Source organism: Kogia breviceps, chromosome 8 (genome assembly GCF_026419965.1).
Source record: "Kogia breviceps isolate mKogBre1 chromosome 8, mKogBre1 haplotype 1, whole genome shotgun sequence".
Taxonomy (NCBI): domain Eukaryota; kingdom Metazoa; phylum Chordata; class Mammalia; order Artiodactyla; family Physeteridae; genus Kogia; species Kogia breviceps.
This window is the reverse complement of record NC_081317.1, coordinates 20,312,478-20,331,367: the sequence shown is the minus strand read 5'-3', so window position 1 is coordinate 20,331,367 and position 18,890 is coordinate 20,312,478. Positions and strand designations below refer to the sequence as shown.

The 18,890-nt window shown below is 52.3% G+C and overlaps 1 protein-coding gene across 9 annotated transcripts in view; it reads left to right on the top strand.

The window, feature by feature from the left end:
- Positions 1 to 18,890, top strand: part of RGS3 (regulator of G protein signaling 3) — a 131,604-nt gene that overhangs the window by 19,085 nt on the left and 93,629 nt on the right. For 4 of the 9 annotated variants that reach the window (XM_067040933.1, XM_067040936.1, XM_067040937.1 and 1 more), the window contains 6 exons: positions 599 to 657; positions 1,708 to 1,802; positions 2,780 to 2,848; positions 10,972 to 11,032; positions 12,204 to 12,294; positions 12,859 to 12,914. In XM_067040933.1, the coding sequence (XP_066897034.1) occupies positions 599 to 657; positions 1,708 to 1,802; positions 2,780 to 2,848; positions 10,972 to 11,032; positions 12,204 to 12,294; positions 12,859 to 12,914 (431 nt within the window). Of the gene's footprint in view, positions 1 to 598; positions 658 to 1,707; positions 1,803 to 2,779; positions 2,849 to 10,971; positions 11,033 to 12,203; positions 12,295 to 12,858; positions 12,915 to 15,044; positions 15,431 to 18,890 lie in introns of those variants that run through there. The other 5 variants (XM_067040935.1, XM_059071240.2, XM_059071244.2 and 2 more) reach the window with 5 other exon arrangements.

Here is an 18,890-nt window from a genome sequence, read left to right as displayed (position 1 = left end):
CCGCTCCGCGGCACGTGGGATCTTCCCGGACCGGGGCACGAACCCGCGTCCCCTGCATCGGCAGGCGGATTCTCAACCACAGCGCCACCAGGGAAGCCCTGAAGTGGATATTATTATCACTAACCCATTATTATCACTGACCCATTACAAAATGGCAAATTCAGTCTCCTGGGTGAAGCAACTTGCTCTGGCTCACGTGACTATGTCCTCCAACTTGGCCCTTCCATCCCAGGAGGCAGTCTTGTGCGGTGGAAGGAGCACCGGACTGGGAGTCAAGAGACAGGGATCTAAACCAAGCTCTGTCATCCCCATTGCTCTGTGACTTTGGGCACGTTTCTTACTGTCTTTGGATGCCCCTCATAGCCTCATCTTCACCATTCAATGAGGGGTTGGACTCCATAAACTACATTCCCTTTCAGGGAGTCAGGGAATTGAAAGCATCCTATAATGCCTCGGTGAAGGTGCTGCCTGAGTGTGGGAGATGATGGGAGTGGGCTAGAGCAGAGAGGGGTTAATATCCAGTGGTTGGTATGTAGATTAAGAGTCTGGTAACGATCCTTCCCACCCACCCACCCCAACATTTTAATTCTCTGTTTAGTCATAGAAGGCAAAGGCCTGATGAGCAAGGAGCCTGGCGTCTGTGATTCCTACGTGAAGGTATATGATGAGCTGGAGGTGGGGTGGAGCGTGGTGAGGGACCACATCACCGGACTGAGTTCCAAGGTCCCAGCACACCTGTGGGCTTCGGGTCATTCGAGGTGGCAGCTGCGGTTACATCATTTGGTCAGTAGGCGTTTATTAAGCCTAGTGGCAAGGCCCTGAGCTAAGATGGACCCCCTTCCCTTAGCCTGGCTTGGTCTCTAGGGCTTCCTGCAAGCTCTGGAATCTTACGGGTGATCTTGTGCCTCACCCCGTAGGTGAGTACGGTGAGCATGTGCTTGACGGAAATCTACAGGCAATCCCAAGCCCTCTGGTGAAAAGCAACATCTTCACCCCTCCCTGCCCCCAAACTAGAGGCAGGGTGGCAGTTTGGGTGGTGGGGTAGAGGGAGTGTCTCTGAGGGCTGGAGGATCCATCTGAAAGGAGCCCTTGCAGTGAAGACAGAGGCCCCATAGGGGCAGGGGGCCTACTTCCAGCCGGAGCCAAAGGCCAGGCGCCTCCCAGAGTGTGGCAGCCAGATGTCAGGTGCAGGCTTTGATGCACCACTCTGCCTTCTTCCCGAAGCCGCCTGACTGCTCAGAGGCCCCTGTGGGCTGGGACAAGGTCAGGAGCGGGGTAGGAACCTGCGGCGGGGGATGCATGGCACTAGGACGAGAGCATGGGTGGGGGGCCTTGGCAGAGGCTGGCCTGGAGCCTCCTGGGAAGGGAGCACTCAGCAGCTGCTGGGAACTTAGAAGAGAAGAGGCCTTGTGCTTGGAGGAAGAGCAGAGATGGTCAAGTTGCACCCCATCTCTGCCTGGGCCTGGCGCTGCCTCCTGGGTACCACCCCTATGAGGCCCTGTCCTGACATCTGACTGCGGTGCCTCCGGCCCAGGGCTCCTCTTTCTTTCCTGGCATTTGATTGAGGACTCCACTCTGTCCTCTGCAGAAGCTGGTTTGAAGAACACTTGGGAAGCCTTCAGCTTGGAGATGTGCAGAGTCAGCCAGTGGAGTTAGGTGATTACATGGCTCTGAGATCGGCTAACCCTTACTTTTCTCCGATTCAAGATTTCTTTGGTCCCCGAAGATAATCGACTACGCTGTCAGAAGACGCAGACCATTCCAGACTGCAGAGACCCAGTCTTCCATGAGCACTTCTTCTTGTAAGAGACTGGAGCAGCTGGGCCCTCGAGAGCATAGGGAAGGAGTGTTTATCTGGAAACAGCTCTGTTTGCCAAATCTAGAATCAGATCTAAGCAGAGAAACAGTGACTTCTAAAGGATATCTTTGTTTTCTCATTTACTTGTGTCCTTGCATCCCTGGCACCTGGCCCAGCAGCGAGGTCCACAGTGATACGGTGTCATATGGCTTGTTCCCATAACTGAAATGTCCAGCCTGAGGCTGGCAGCCCCCGAAAAAAGTAGGCACTTTCCCACTGTGCCTCGGGACAAACTTTCTCCTTTAGCAGAAGGAATTTTCCACGCTGAGGGATGTTTTGCCTCCCCTCCCGCCCGTTCCCAACTTGCTAACCTGAGTCTTGGCTTCCTTATTTGTAAAATGGGGCTAATAACGTACCAACCTCAGAGAGCGGAGGTGTAAATGAGACAGTATAACACAGAGCGTCAGGTGTTACTGTTATTATTATTATTTCTTCCCCTTATCCCTGAACTCTGGGGCCAATGGGAAGGTAATGGACATTTTGTATTTTCCTATTAGTGAAAACTAATCATATTTTGTTATATTCTTTACGACACAAGGTAATTTTGCTTATTGTAGAAAAATAGAAAATATAGGTAAACAAGAAGAAAAAGAGAGAGAACACTCCTAGCCCTGCTCCTCACTGATATGTTTTGTGGTATTTCTTTCCAGATCTTTGAATTTGTGTGGGTGTGTGTTTCCAAAGATGGAATTGTTCTATAGTATTGTGTTGTAACCTCCTTTTCACCCCTAACAATGTAATGTAAACTCTTTCGTGAAGATAAATAATCACCTCCCACACTATTCGTGCTCTAGTTTATTTAACCAGCTCCTGATGGTTGGTGTTCGGGTTATTTCCAAAATTTGCCATGATGATGGACTCTGTGGGTCTGGACTGGAGCTCGGCCCTGCTAACACACTGACTGTCTGGTTTGCTTTGCAGTCCTGTCCAAGAGGAAGACGAACAGAAGCGCCTTCTGGTCACAGTGTGGAACAGGGCAGGTGACTCCAGGTGAGGGGAACTGCCGAGCTGGAGGGGAGATCCTGCTCTGGGCTCATGGGTGGCAGCCAGGTGGCCAGCATACAGAAGGGGCTCAGTTAGCGCTTGTTGGGTAAATGAATGGTGGCGGCTAAGTTTGAGAGGCTGCCACTGCCCTGACTCCCCATCACTCCAGGTGATGCCAAGGATCACGTTACCAACGTGCATTTGCTGAGCCCTTGGTATCAATAAGACACTGTGCTGGCCACTGGGATGCCAACGAGCCTACATGTGGCTTCTGCTCCCAAGGCACCTACTTTCGGAATAGGACACCACGCTCTGCATGGAGGCAAATTACAGTCACAACACACACAGGCTCAGTTCCACAGGAGCAGAAGCTCCATGAAAAACGGGTCCATTTCTCTCTTAGTCACCACTGTACCCAGTGCCTAGCATGTAGACGTTTGGTGATTATTGGTTGAAGGAATAAAAGAACAAAACGAGTAATAGGACAGTAAGTGTGGGAAGAAGGAGAGTTCATCGTGGGCTGAGGCGATCGAGGAAGGCTTCATGCAAAAAGTGGGATTTTGAACTTGGGGCAGAGCTCAAGAAGAAGACCAGGAGAGTAGGCTGGAAAGGGCACTGCAGGCAGGAGCACAGCACGAGCAAAGGCAAAGAGGCAGGAACACGTGCAGTGGGCTCAGGCTGCCATGAGGAGGCCAGTTTAGGAGGTGCAGAGTTTCGTGCGGGAGAAACCGAACAGGTTTCAGGCAGCCCAGGACACAGGAGGCGGATGTGGTCGTTAGTCATGGCGGCCAGTACAGAGCAGGGGAAGAGTGCTGGGTGGTGAGGGTGAGAACCAGCTGCTAAGGGGAGAGAATGGAAGTGGGTGAGAGCACTTGACTGCATGGCCAGCTGTGAGCCGCAGGGGCTCATTCAGCTGGTGCGGCCCAAGAAATCCGGGAGACTCTGTGGCCAGTAACATTTGTCCAATGATCGTAGAACAGAATGGTGACCGGAAAAGGGCCTAGGTGAATGAAAATCAGCTCAACTCACCAGCTTAGACCCAGAAAATATTTTTGGGCTCAGTGCTTTTTGGTACCCTAAATTTGATAGCTAGTATGCTTTTAAAGTTGAGCCTTCCTCAACTTTCGTAATGAAAGATTTGTCTTTCAATAGAGTATCGCTTACTGATACTTTATCGTTTACTGATATTGTAAACAAGAGCAATCGTTTACTGGGTGTTGACCACAAGCCAGGGTTTAACAGTGCATCATCTCATTTAGTTCTTAAAACAACTCTAAGGAAAGTATGTTTTTGTCTTAAGTTTTCAGAAAAGGAAACTGAAGCTCAGAAAGGGAGTTACTTGCCTAAGGTCTCATGGCCAGTGAACAGCAGGGGCGAGATGGGAACCCAGGTATTTAGACCCTAGAGTCTTCAGTCTCGACCAGTAGAGTGCAGAGGGCAGGGCAGGAGTGGAGAGGGATCTGCAAACTCATTGGTGTTGCTGGACGGTCAATTACAAAGTAGGGACTGACTGGAGATAAGATGAAGAGGCTGGCATAAACCACATCGGATGATTCTGTAGGGTTTCTTTGGAGTGTGAATTTTCTCAGAAGGGCCAGTAGTTCTCAGTCCTGGCTATGCATCAGAATCACCTGGGATGCTGGTGAGGAACATAGGTTCCCCGGTAACACATCAGATTGATTAAGTCCAAATTTTCACGGGCAGGGCCTAGGAATCTGCACTTACCCAAGTTCTCAGGGTGAACCTCATGCAGCCAGCTTGGTGTTTGGGAATGTGGTGATGGGGAGATACTGAAGGGTGTTGAGCAGGGGAATGACAGGTGTGTATTCTAGATCTATCACTCTGGTAGGTCTTTTGGAGGTTGGGGAGGAGCTGGGAGATTCTTGTGGTGACTCTGTGAGAGAGATGATTTAGGGATAGAGAGGAGGGAAACAGACCCAGGATATATTTAGGAGCTTGAACCAATAGTACTTAGCGGTGATCTGGCTGTGAGAGCAGTGGGAGAAGTCAAGGATAACTTCTGGGTAGCTGGTGACGTCTCCAGCTAAGCCAGAGTGTTCCAGAGGGGAAGGGGAAGCAGCTGTGGATATGGTGAGATGGAGGTGCCCGGAGGGCAGCCAGCTGAGAGCTGTGTACGAGGGTTGCCTTTGCTGACCCGGAGCTCAGGGGAGAGAGAGGTCTGTGGAGATGTGGGAGCCGTGCCCGCCAAGGTGGTGGGTGAAATTTTGAGCAGGTGAGACCACCCAGGAAGACAGGGGGTGCCAAGGACGAAGGGTCAGAATCCAGCCTTGAAGGGATGGGCACAGGAAGGGAAAGCCCTGAAGGAGACAGGAGGAGTGGTAGAGAGACGGAAGGACGCCTGGCGAGCCTTCTGGACCGAGGCAGACACCAGACTGGGAGTCACCGCTCCCTCTGCTGTGACCACTGTCCTGCGAGAGCACAGTGAGCCAGGCGGAGCCTGCTGGAGAAGGGGCAGCAGTGCACTTGGAGGTTTTTGGAAAAGAAAGTGAGGCTGGGGGAAGTGAGTCAGCGCCCAGTGAGGCAACGTGACAGAGGCAGTGTCTCCGCTTGTTGCCTATTTTGGGAAAGTGAGATTCCTTATTAAACAAAACACAGGCAAACTCGTGGTCCCAGTCCCAGCCCGAAGCTCAAGAGGGACAGAGCAGGCTCAGGCAGACCTGCTTTCCCAACAGATGGCCCTGCCCAAGGTGCCAGCACCACAGTGACCGGCTCAGCGGGTGGGAGGCATAGTATTGATCCATACCTGAGGGAGAAGACCTCTGAGCTGGAGGAGACGGACAGGGCGCTTGCCGGAAACTTCTGCCCTGCCGAGCACTCTCAGATCAAACTGTGCTCCTCCGAAGGACGGACAGACATGCAACTTCGCAACATGAAGGACAATTACAGAAGGAAGGAAACAAACGTTTATGAACTCTTCTCTGTGCCAAGCACTTTACATACATTATCTCATTTAATCCTAACAGCGACCCTGAGAGGTAGGAATTATTACTGTCTCTCTCTTCAGAGAAGAGAAAACTGAGATTTACGAAGGCTAAGGAACTTGCCCAAGGTTATAGAATACCTCATATTTATTAATCACTTAATGTCCACTAAGTGTGTGGACATTAAGCATATTCCATGCATTATCTAATTTAATCCTCACAGCACCATATAAAGTAAGCATTATTGATGTCTCTCTTTTACAGGCACAGAGAGGTTGAGTAACTTGCCCAAGGTAACACAGCCAGCACTTCGTGAACACAACATGCAAATCCAGGTAGCCTGGTGCCAAACCACATTATAGTACACTTGACCAGCTCACCCAGGTGATAAAGGGCTCCGAAGCCACACCTTTTCTGTGTCAGTACACTTGTGCCTCAGGCCTCAGGCTACCTCTCATAGCATTTATAATGTAGTTTTATGTAAATCATCCAGCTGAATATGTGACAATTACATTTTTTAAAAAAATTATTTATTTAGGCCGCGCTGGGCCTTAGTTGCGGCACACGGGATCTTTGTTGCCACGTGTGGGCTCTTCGTTGCAGGATGAGGGATCTTTAGTTGCGGCACGCAGGCTCTTTTAGTTGTGGCATGTGGGCTCTTTTAGTTGCAGCATGCGGGCTTTAGTTGCGGTGTGCGGGATCTAGTTCTCTGACCAGGGATCGAACCCCTGCCCCCTGCATTGGGAGCACAGTCTTAACGACTGGACTGCCAGGGAAGTCCCGTCAGTTACGTTCTGAAACTAATAGGAAATGAAAAGGGAGCATCTGTTTCATGAATTCTCATGATCCTTCCAGTTATGGCTGTAAATTTGTATTAGAGAAGCAAGATGATCTACAAGGAAGTTCTGGGGGTGCTGGCTGATTTCAGCTCACACAGTGATTTCAGCTCTTGGTGGGAGCTGAGGAGAACCAGGCCTCAGAGCAGTAGATTTTGGCTTAGCTCCAACTCTCTGTGAGAGTGTGGATAGGTCCCTTCCCTGCTCTGGGCCTCATTTTCTTCACCTGTAAAATGCAGTGATCTCAAAGATTTCTTTTGGCTTGCAGGTTCTGTGAGTTTTAAAGAAATTATAGACATTTTCAAACATATGCAAAGTTAGAAAATAGTATGTAATAAACCCTCACATACTAATATCTCAGCTTCATCAATTATCAATATATGGCCAATTTTATTTCATTTATGCCCTCACCCACTTTCCCCTCCTCCAGTGGATTATTTTAAAGCAAATTCCAGACATCATCTCATCTCAGCTATATAAATCTCTAAAAGATGGCTTAAGAAAACAACCACAATGCCATTATCACATTTAAAAATTAACAGTGACTCCTTAATATCACTGACTATGGAACTGAACTACTTAAAGGTTTTGTTTGATATGGTAAAAGCCAAACTGAAGCTTCTAGTGTCAATCATAGCATTTTCAGAACTTGTGGTCAGAGAACAGTCTTAGAATTGTAATGTTATGCACCAAGTTAAAAAAACTCCCAAACACACACAGCATATGTTTGAAAAACGTAATCTTTTATGCTAATAGTAATTACGAATATGGAGAGGCTGCTTGCTGTGTGTCGCACACTATCTTGGGTACTCTGTCCTCTTTCCTTTAAACTATTTTATAAACAACCTCAGTGCCAAAGTGCAGTGCCAGAAAGTTAGAAAGCTTGTGACCAGATATGGGGACGGAGCTTAAGGAAAGAAAAAATGATTGGAAAAATATTGTACGATTTAAGCCATCAAATTAAAAATAAATTGAGATTAAATGGGATAAGTCTGTAACAGAAATAGTTTAAGCCCCTGAGAGAGAGAATTAAAGTGCATTCCCTTAAAATAATGCATTTTCATTTTGTAGCGGGTCTCCTACCCTGTGCTCAAAAGTAAACTGAGCCAAGTACAGCCATCCCTCTGTGTCCATGGGGGATTTGTTCCAGGACCCCCGTGGATACCAAAACCCATGGATGCTCAAGTCCCTTATATAAAGTGGTATAGTATAGTTGGCCCTCCGTATACGTGGGTTCTGCATCCTTTCATACGGAGGGCTGGCTGTACTATTGCCTTTGAATGTTCCATGAAGCCTTACCTCTGAGCCTTTGTACCAGCTGTTCCCTCTGCCTGAAATGCTCTTCCTTTCCTTCTCTTTGGCTTAACTCTTTTTTTTTTGTTTGTTTGTCTTTTTGCGGTACGTGGGCCTCTCACTGTTGTGGCCTCTCCCGTTGCGGAGCACAGGCTCCGGACGCGCAGGCTCAGTGGCCATGGCTCACGGGCCCAGCCGCTCCGCGGCACGTGGGATCTTCCCGGACCGGGGCACGAACCCGCGTCCCCTGCATCGGCAGGCGGACTCTCAACCACTGTGCCACCAGGGAAGCCCTGGCTTAACTCTTTAGGCCTTCTTTGAGCATCTCAGTCCTAAACTACCTCTTGCCTCTCTAAGCTTTCAGCATTTGTTGCCTGCACTGTTCATCTCTCGATCCCACTCTGTCTAGTGACATCCCTTGTACTGCTGACTTGAACTGGTATTTAAATTCCTGCATGTTTGTCTTGTTTCCTTAACGCTGCAGCTCCTTGCCCAGTGCCTGCCAACATGGGCATGATGGATTCATCCGTTTGTCAAGGCTTCGCTGAGCTTAGGGTTCGGCATTCAGAAGGACCCAAGGCTTGGCCCCTGAGACTAGGTGCCTCGAGAAATTTCAGGCGGTGTCCCAAGTTTATTACCTGACCAGTATATTGCCGTGTACTCAGGCTGCATGTAAAAAGTCTTTCTTCTTCCAAAGGTTTTCAAAAACAGGCTTCAGAAGTAGCCCATTGAAGAATGCTTAGAGGTTCCTGCTTATGGACATTAACTGTGACCATTTGCTTGGCCTAAATTATCATGAAATCTTTGGAGGCCCCTTAGCAGGAAGCAAAGCTCACGGGAGGCTATTAACCATTTAGCATTCTCTAAGCACCAGGGGATGAAATTTCCACTTACTGAAGAGCAGGGAGAGGCAGCCTTTATTACAGCTAAAGCATCCTGCCTGGAGATTTAGAAAGTTACAGCCGTACTCAGTGTGAAAGAATAGCGCACAGCAAGGCAGTGTGGGCACCTAGATACCAGCTGGGTTGCTTTTGAATGTGCTGACACACAAAATTAAATCAGTGATTAGGACTTTGGCAAAGTCTTGACAAGGCTTCTCTGGGATGTCAGCTCAGGTCAGTGTCTGTCACTCATGTTGGTCACTGCAGCTGCCCCTCCATTAGTGCTGACTTGGCCACTTGCCAGGAGGGAGGAGTATTTGTTTTTGGTGCTGGGTGGGCAGGTGGATGTGGAAGGGTTGCTTTAATGGAGTGACCTCACTGTTCTCTATCGGTGGATGGTTAATATGGCCTGGTATGATGGGAGGGGGCAAGGAAGGAGAAGAGAGCAGGTGCAGCCAGGGCTGCAGGAAAGCGGGGGGGGAGGAAGAGAGAACTGGTGGGGGCGGGTAGCAGAGTGAGAGTCGCTGGTGAGACACGGCCTGATGCAGAGTGTGCATCTGTCGGGGAGGGGTACCAGCGTTGAGAATCCGTCCCCAGCATTCTGCATCCCTGGCCCTCAATCGGCTGGGCTGCCGGCAAGAAGCCAGTTTTGTTTTGCTTAGGGCTGTCAGGTGGTAGGCTGCCACCCTTTCTGGGGAATCCAAACAAAATGTATTTATAAAGATGTGGTACACTACCGGTCCTCGACTGGGGCAGGCACGGGTGGGTGCCCTGTAGGATCCCCTGGACAGCTGTCTCCAGACTCCCATGCCCAGACCCCCACCTTGGACATACTGGGTCTGGATCTCAGGAGCAGGCTCTGGGGCACAGGACTTGGACAGGCTCTTCAGGGTGTTCTGTGGACTTGTTCAGGCCCCCTTAGACCAGGCTCCGAGGAGGCACATCTCCAGGGAGTTAGTTCACTACCCATCTAGGCAGCTCATTACAACCTTGGCTTTGATATGGTGCCTTCCCCCAAAACGTGCGGAATCCCTCGTCTATGTGGGTCCCTCACATATTGAAGTCAACCATCAGGGTTCTGCTCCAGTCTTAATACCCATGTTGTTTCTTGATTCATAGCTATTAAACCAGTCTCTGAAGAGGCCTGAGTTGGGGATATGCCAAGAGAGAAGAGGTAGAAAAAAAAAAAAAAGCACCTCTAGTGTTAGGGTAGAGAAAGATGTGGTAGACTAGAAGGACTTTCAAATACATTTATACTACTTTTTTTTTTCTGATTCCAAAAGTAGCACTTGTTCCCAGTGAAAATTTAAAAACACTAAAAACCCAAAGGAGAAGAGAAAAACCTTTCTATTCCCACCTGCCAGATACACCCATTGTTAATATTTTGGTGGACATCTTTCTCATTAAACTAGAGATTTTTAAACTTGCTTTTATCCCATAATAGCTGTATTATTTTTGGCATTTCATTAATATTAATCTATGCTATCACTGTTGAAAGCTGCCAGGTATCAATCAGTCCCTCAGTGTTGCACATTGGAACTCAATGATGGACATTTTTCAGGAACTTTGAATTACCCTTAGTCAAGTAGGACCCAACTGAACTCAGCCTGTCTGCACAGCATGACATTTCCATGAGTCCTGACCCCACTGGCAGCCAGGTTACATTGGTCTTGGCAACTCTTGTGTGTCAGGTTGGTTTGGTCCTTGATCTGGAACTGTCCAAGAGCTTCCCAGGTCTTGCCTGGACCTAAGACAAAGAAAGCTTCTCGAGCTTGAGGCCCCATAGCTTTTCTCCTGGGTTGAACATCCCCAGCAGATGTGGGAGGTGAAATTCCCTTTGGGGACTTGGCTCTTCAGACCTACCAGCACCAGAACAGTTCGAACCTCCGAGGTAACTCTGAGCTTCTGTGGTTGGTTTCCCATGGGACTCTACTACTAATGAGTCCTGTGACCTTGGGATGGGGATCGACTCAGCCTCAGTTTTCTCCTCTGTGAAATGGAGAGAATAACTCCACTCCAGCCTCACTCACAAAGTTGGAAAGATCAAAGGAGACAATGCAGGTTAAAGTGCTCCGTAAGCCACAGTGCATCAGGCAAACCTATGTTACACTTGACAGTCGACCTCCCGACGTAGCGCAATGAAGAGGTGCTCACTCGAGCTTCTCTTGCTCTCCCAGACAGAGTGGACTCATCGGCTGCATGAGCTTCGGGGTGAAGTCCCTCCTGACTCCGGACAAGGTGGGTCCTAGGGAAGCTTCTGGCAGGGTCAGGCCACCTACGCCAGGGCTGGTACAGGCACAGGCCTTTGTCTGGAAGCCCTGTGGTGGGGCTTCAGTCTGTGAGATGGTGCCCCACCGAGACAGGTGCCCCCTGGCCTGATAACAGCACTGTTAACGGCGTGACCAAGGGTCTGGGTTCCTGCCTTGGCTCATTCTTCTCAGAGACCAGTTGTTAGGCGGCTCCAAGTCTTCCCAGAAGGCTCTAGGTCTGGTGTCTTCCCTTAAGGACACTGGCAGGTCCCCCAGAGCTCAGAGCACTCCCTGCCCTGGAGGCTGAGGGATGGATGCTTCTCGTGGTCTGTTCCAGGGGTTGTCTTGACGTTGTTTGCCAGGGTCTCAGGTTTCTGGGCCTAGCAGGTGCTCAGGGATGGAGTGAGCATCCTCTGTGGAGCTTTCCTTCAGGCTGGGTGAGGACTCTGGGACCTAGAGGCCCCTTCCTCTGGGTGGCCAGACCCTTACCCAACGCTACTTGGATGGCACTGCCCGCATTTGAGGCTTTTGTGCAGGGGAGGGATGTGCTCCTCTTGCATATCCCTGGAGATGTTCTGGTGGCCCGCTGCAAGGAGTTGCCAGGTGGCCCTGCCACCCAGCTCTGTGTCCCGGAAGTGAAGTCTGGGGTAGGTGGCTGAGGACCCTTTATCCTACATGTGGGTCCCAACTATCTTGTCTTGGCCTTATGCCCTCTTGGGAGAAGATGTCTGCCCCTGGGGACTGCTCAGGGGCCTCAGGATGCCTGCCTTCTGGCCTCTCCCTCCCTCCCTTCCTCCGTTCTGCTCTGTCAGCATTTACTGGGCTCCTGCTTTGTACCAGGCATGGTGCTAGGCACATCAAGGAGCCTGTGTACAGCCTAGTTGGGGAGGCAAGCCTGTGAGTAGACTTGTTCTCCAGGGACAAGAGGCGTGGGAAGTCGGCAGAAGGGGGGGATCAGCTCTTAGTGGAGCATCAAGGAGGACTTCCTGGAGGAGCAGGCATGGCAGCTCCCTTTGGGGAAGGGAGGCCGGAGTGTGTGTGTCTGCAGAGATGCTGCTCCTGAGGAGGCTCTCCAGCTGCTGCTTTTTGACGGGGATTGGTGGCTGCCTGACCTGTGCCCTCTGCCTCCTCTGAGCATGTCACGCCTTCTCTTGTGACAGGAGACCAGCGGCTGGTACTACCTGCTGGGCGAGGACCTGGGCCAGACCAAGCACCTGAAGGTGGCCAGGCGGAGACTGGGGCCCCTGAGAGGTACATGCCCACCACGTTCAGTTCTGCCCAGACATGCCAACCCCCAGGGCTCCCCCCACTCCACTGTGTAGTAGCCTCAGTCCCTGTGTTTTGTGGCATGTGTCAAGCTAGGCTGCCATCAGACCCTGGGTCCAGGGACTTCTCACGAGCGCTTGCTAGAATGAAGCCTGCAGGCAGCCTCGTGCCCATGACTCCTTTATTTATCTAGCTCATGGAGGGCTGGGCTTTTGGACCTTCCCATGTTGCCCTTCCTCAGGGTCCGTGGTCTCAGGATCCCCTCTGGGCTGCCTGGCTGACCTTCGGGCGCCCACCTCTGCAGACAGGCCATGTGGGCCCTGCTGTGGGTCCTGAGGATTTTCCCCTTCTGCTCCGTCCTTCCCACACACCCATCTGGCTCCTGAGCCCCTGCCTGGCCCGAGCCTGGGCATTCCCACATCCTGGAGGCCAGCAGTGGCCTGGTCCACCACATGGGCCTGGCACCCTGGCCTCATCCTCTGGGTGGTCTGTGGAACGGGCACTTAGATGCCAGCAGAAACTTTCTGACTCTGCTCTGTCACCTTCCAGACCCTCTGTTGAGACCGTTGGGAGGTGAGGACACCGAGAACGGGGAGAAACTCAAGGTAGGTGGGGACTACCTGGGCAGGACCGATGGGCCCTGAGCACTGCTCTGGGCTCTAACCTGCTTCTGGTCAGTCCCTTGGCCCAGGAGACCCCTAAACAGGGCAGCATTCGGTGCCTGAGACTCAGTTTCACTTGGTGCTTGGAAACTCAGCACGTTGTGCATTTTTAAGAGGTTGTTTCTGGTGCTTTTCTCGGGTTACTCAAGCTTGGGGCAGGAGTGGGGAGAGAGCCGGGCCCCGGCCCCTGGAAATAGAGGAGTCTGGGTTGTACTGACTTTTGGTCTCTTGAAGCCGAGTCCTCCCTTTCCTGCAGGCCCCCTCAGGCCCCTTGCCCCCCCTGCCACTGTGGCCCAATTCCCCTTCAGGTTTGGCCCCCTTGATATCAGGGAGCAGCTGTGAGTCTGAGCCCGAGACTTATGGGTCCTCACTTCATTAGGGCTTTGAAGCTAGAGAGGAACCTTCCTATAGGGATTTTGGGGAATTCATCCAAATTTGTCACTTTGCAGGCCATGGCAGGTGATCTCTGGTTTTCTCTAACCATGAAGAGAGGGAGAAACAAGCTCCCAGTGCTGAGTAGCCCCTCGGTCGTAATCTGACGTGACCCTCACTCCCACCTCTGAGGTGGTTGTTACTACCCATTTCACAGATGAGTGGGACTTGTAAGGTTCAGAGATGTTAGGTCACTCTCTGTGGCCACACAGACAGCAAATATGGCTTCAGGTATGGCTGTCTCCTGCAAGTGGCCTGGTTGGGAAAATATGACAGTGATATTTTCCATGATAATATATGGCACTTAGGTGTATTATTATCTACAAGACATTTCCCCTTTCATTCACTCAAGTCATTCACTCATTCATTCATTAAGTATTTATTGAACGTCTACATGGGCTAGGCCTTGTGCCGGGAGCCAGGATATAGCTGTCAAACATCCCTGCCTTCACAGAGGGTACAGGCTATAGGGCTGCACTGCCCGTTATGGCAGCCACTAGCTACCGGTGGCTACTGAGCATTCGAAAGTGTGGCTAGTATGAATGAGGACCTGAATTTTAAATTTTATTTAAAAATTTAAATTTAAATTGCACCTGTGTCTAATCGCTACCATATTGGATAGTGCAGTACTAGAGTAACTTGCTGGGTCTCTGTTTTCCGTGGCTTCATTACAAGTTTAAAAGCTTTCTTCCAGCTTCAGTGGGGGAGCTGCAAAGGCCTTTCTCCCTCTCTCTGTTACATGCCGAGCACAGAGAGGACAGTGACCAGGGAGTCTCCCCGGGGATTTGTGAGAATTGCCCGGACATCAACACTGCAGGTTTCTAGGTGGCCTGGGAGAGTCCTACTTCGTGCTGGGCTCTGCACACAGGCCCTGACCTCTGGGGGCATTGTCCTGAGGCGCGTTTGATTTTCCTCGGCTTGCACATGCAGCGATGTCCGTAGGACTCAGCAAGGTGTGGGTGATTGTCAGAGGCTTGGTTAGGACAGAGGGAGAACCCCGAGAGGTGACCTGTTCAACTCCCTCTTCGTGTGCATGGAGGGATGGAGGCTTAGAAACCTGGGTGGCCTGACCACTGTCACAGTGACCAAAGCTGGGCTGGACCGAGGGCCCCTCTCTGGCATGAAGGATGTGAGTGGCTGGGTAGTTTTCCTCAGGGGCTCTGAGGTTGGTGGAAGGGGCTCTAGGCTCACCAGGCACTGCTCTACAAAGCAGGGATCGAGACTGGGGCTCTGGTCCCAGCTCCACCCCACCCTGCTGTGTGATCTCAACTGCTCAAGGCCCCCACTTCTTCACCAGTAAAAAGAGGACGCTGGATTATCTAGTGATTGGAAATCCCTTCCCAACTTGACTTTATGGTCTGTCATCAGATCCTTAAAGCAGCCCACGTACCTGGATGAGGGAACTGACTTTTAAGTAGCTTCGGAGTGACAGGCAAACTCCAGATGTTTTGTATTTTCTGTCTTGACGTGGGATGTCTGTGGGTGCAAAGCATCCTTAGGTTCTTAGGCTGAGTTAGTTCCCTGCATTTGTACCCGGGGTCCCGGGATTTGCAGGGGGAGGCGGCATTGTTACAGAGTGGGCCGTGTTTTCTGCCTGGGTTCTCCTCCAGCCAGGGGTGTTTGTGAGAACGCTGGAATCACAAAGTGGCCCATGGCGGAGAATGCAGCCAGAACAAAGGCGCCCTCTCCCCGCCGGGGGCCCGGGGAATACTAACTAGTTGACAGGAATTTTAATATAAAACTCTCCCTCTTCCTTGTCATTCGGAGGTTTCAGGAAGCCTTCGGGCTTATCGTGCAGCGGCACACAGCACAGACAGGGCTTGGGGAGGTGAGAGGTGATTTCCTGCCATTCTTCTGCGGGGCGGGCTTCCCAGGGCGGCCATGCCAGGCTGACGGGGCGCAGTGCGGGCTCCCACTGCTGGGGGGGAGAGCTGGGTTTTCATGGGGCGGCAGTCGAGGCAGGACCCGCAGCCATGAACCGCTTCAATGGGCTCTGCAAGGTGTGTTCGGAGCGCCGCTACCGCCAGGTGGGTGCTTGGCCCCTCGAGGGGGGCGCGTGGGGTGTCGTTGAGGGTCAGGGGTGTGGGCTCACCGAGCAGGACTTGTCTCCCCACAAGGCCTTCCTTGCCTCCTCCTGGCCCTTGCAGGTTCATTGTGACCTGGGGGGAGGATAGAGGCAGGAACTGGCCCCGAGGTGGCCTTTACCTGCTGCCCCTCTCTAGGGGCAGACGAGGCCAGCTCTTCGCCATCCTAACCACTGACTGGGTGGTGTCCGTGGTGAGATCATCTAGTTGATTTTCTGTCATTTGGGAGGAGTGTGGGTTAAAAAGAGCATCATCCCAAGCCTGAGATTGTAAGCGGCTAGATTGCTGAGCAGCTGCATTTGTGGATTTTTGCTAACTTTCCCTACTTCTGATGGGACGGCAGTGCCTGTCCTGTGTTGTGTAGGTGTGATTGTGTTTTAGCGTGTGTTGGTGTGTGCTTGTGAGCGAGGTAGGATGTGTCTGTGTATATGTGCGCACGCATGATTTTCCTCCCGGATGGCTGTGATGCCTTGAGGTGGGTCCGGAGTCCTCTGGCTCCAGAGCCCAACTTCACAGAGAGGGCTTGGCCCTCAGCCTCCAGGCTCAGGATGTGGGGCAGAGTGGGAGTGATGATCCCTTAGCCCCCAAGACTCTTCTGGAACTTTGAGGGACATTTTTTTTTTCTTATAAAAAAGGCATGGGGCTTCCCTGGTGGCGCAGTGGTTGAGAGTCCTCCTGCCGATACAGGGGACGCAGGTTCATGCCCCGGTCTGGGAGGATCCCGCGTGCCGTGGAGCAGCTGGGCCCGTGAGCCATGGCCGCTGAGCCTGCGCGTCCGGAGCCTGTGCTCCGCAACGGGAGAGGCCACAACAGTGAGAGGCCCGCGTACCGCAAAAAAAAAAAAAAAAAAAAAGGCATGGTGTCAGACAGGGTGAAGGCAAGGGATGTCCAGATTTTGGGAATGTCCAAGCTGATGGGACTCTGGAATGGTTCTGATTTTAAAAGTATAGAAAATTCCCTCTGTGTTTTAATGACCAGCCTGGAATCTGGGTCCTGAACTCCTTCAAACAGGCAGACTGAGGTCTCAGGGAGATGCTCAGAGGGGCCTCCTGCACTGTGAGTGGGACATGTGTGTTCTTGCTCCAGTCCCCAGCTCTTAGGGCCCTCCCGCCCTCCTGGAGCCTGCAGAGCAGCCCCTGCGACACGGGCAACTGGATGGCGGGGTGGTGAGGCACAGAGGGCACTGGATGGGAGGTCGAGAAGTCCTCAGTCACTTGGGACTACAGGGCTGAGGACCGGGACACTCTGGCAGTCAGAGTAGGACCCCAGGCATGAGTGCGGTCCAGGCCTGGGGCTCTGGGACTCACGTTCAAGACAGATCCCCTGCTAGAAAGTAGTGTGGGGTTGAGAGCACCAGCTCTGTGCCAGACCCGGGCTCACATCCAGCCCTTCTTGAGGTCTGACTCTTGTGCATGGCAGTCTACCTCCCTGAGCCTCAGTCTTCCTGTCAGCGGAATGGGGTGATAATGTGACAATGCTGTGAAAGTAAGTGGAATGTGTATGAAGTGCCTGGTGCAGGGGGTTCAATAACTGTGGCATTTAGGGATTGGGATTGAAGTCTAGGCATGACGGAGGGTCAGAAATCAGGCAGGAGGGCAGAAGTGAGATGCCGGCATGGGTGAGATCTGAGAGCAGTAGCAGTTCCTACGCTGGACAGGAAAGAGCAAGAAGCACCCCAGGAAGGATGGCCTCTGCCAGGAGTCACTGAGGTCCCAGAGATAGGGCAGGGCTGCTTCCCTTGCCTCCTGACCCTGAGGCCTGAGGTCAGAGAGGAGGGCGGAGAGCTTACTTGCTTCAGGCCTCAGTTTCCTTCTCTGTAAAATGGGCATACTGAAACTAGCCCTGCATTCCCTCAGGGCTGCAGTGATGATCAGGTTCTTTGGACATTGTCCTCTCAACGTGGTCGTGGCCACGATGGACAGAGCATAATTCTGCTTCCTTCACGCAGTCCCACCCCGTCACACTGAGCAGGAGAGGGGCTTGCTTCCCAACACCGTCTCCTCTTCCCCTCTTCCCAGCCCCCAGCTGGCCTGGACTGTTGTCTGGACTGGCTCTGCTTAGGCTGGTGCCCAGGAAGGCAGAGGGGTCTCCTGTCCACAGTCCCACCTGGATGCGGGGAACAGGCTGTTTTCTGGAGCACCCTCCTTCTCTCCAGATTCAGCTTTGGGGCCAGTCCCCAAACTGTTAGCCCTGGGTGCTGGGGCTAGTTTTCCAGAGCTGCGCCCCAGGCAGGAGGGGCTGTGGCTCTTGGTGGGGTAGGACTGGGGAAGTGCTAGCAAGATGCTGGCATCCCAGCTTCTGCCTGGGTTGAGGGTGGGTTGTGAGGTCCCTAAAAATCCCTGCTGGTCGCATGGAGTGGACCGGGCTCCTGTCATCGTCCCTTGGCCTCAGTCTGGGCTTTCTGCGCTCACTCCAGAGTTTGTTTTTCTTTCTTTCTTTCCATTTTTTTCCTCTTCCTGTCTTAGCTGTGTGTTTTCCCAGAATTCTTATGGGAACAGGGTATTTTCCTGCCCCCCCCGCCCCTTCCCCTTGTCTGTCAGATTTCCTGTTTTACAAACTCGCTTTGAATCCAGGCCCAGGGCTGGTGGGAAGCAGAGCCTCAGGGGCCTCCCCAGCAGCATCCAAGGGCCTGGGTCACCCCGGGCTCCCCGGCCCTCCCCTTTCCCATGCCTGGCCTTTGGGACAGCTGGCAGGTGAATGCTGGGCACCCAGCCTGGAAGAGGTAGCCCCTAAAGGAAGGAGACAGCAGTCTCCTAAAGAGGCGGTGGCTCTTGACCTCTTTCAGGGCTGCTGAGCTGGCTTCTTCCTCAGCCTGCCTGGGGTGCCCTACCCCATGCTGCACCGGGGCCCATGCCACATCCAGGGAGCCAGACCCCTTTTCTGACTTCAGCTGCCTTCGCCTGTTGCTCTCATACACCTGCTCTGAGCAGCCTGGAATTGCTCTTTGAGAGGGCAGGGGCTGGGCTTTCTGCCCCCCTCCCAAAGCCTAACTGGGAGTGCACGGAGAGGGCATGCAGCAAGGTAGAACTGAACTGAGCTAGCAGACCGCGCCGCCCCCTGCCAGCTTTCCGCTGCTGGTGGGAGGCTGCAGCGCTGTCCTCACTAGCGGAGCACTTGCTGGTTCCTGCCGTGCGCCAGGCCTGTCATCTAAAGTCAAAGCACAAAGGACTCTTCCCAGCACCATCCTCACGTTTCGCTGTAATGCTTGTCGTGACCTGCTTTGCTTTGGAGAGATCAGTGTCCCCTCATGCTCCTCTGGGAGCCAGAGACCAAGGCCTCATGACCTGGTGCCTCAGCAGAGCCTGGCATGCAGTAGGAGCTCAGTAATTGCATGTTGCTTTGAAAAGAGCATCCAGATGGCAGGGCCCTTTCAGGGGACTTCTGAAAGTAGGGGTTGTGCACC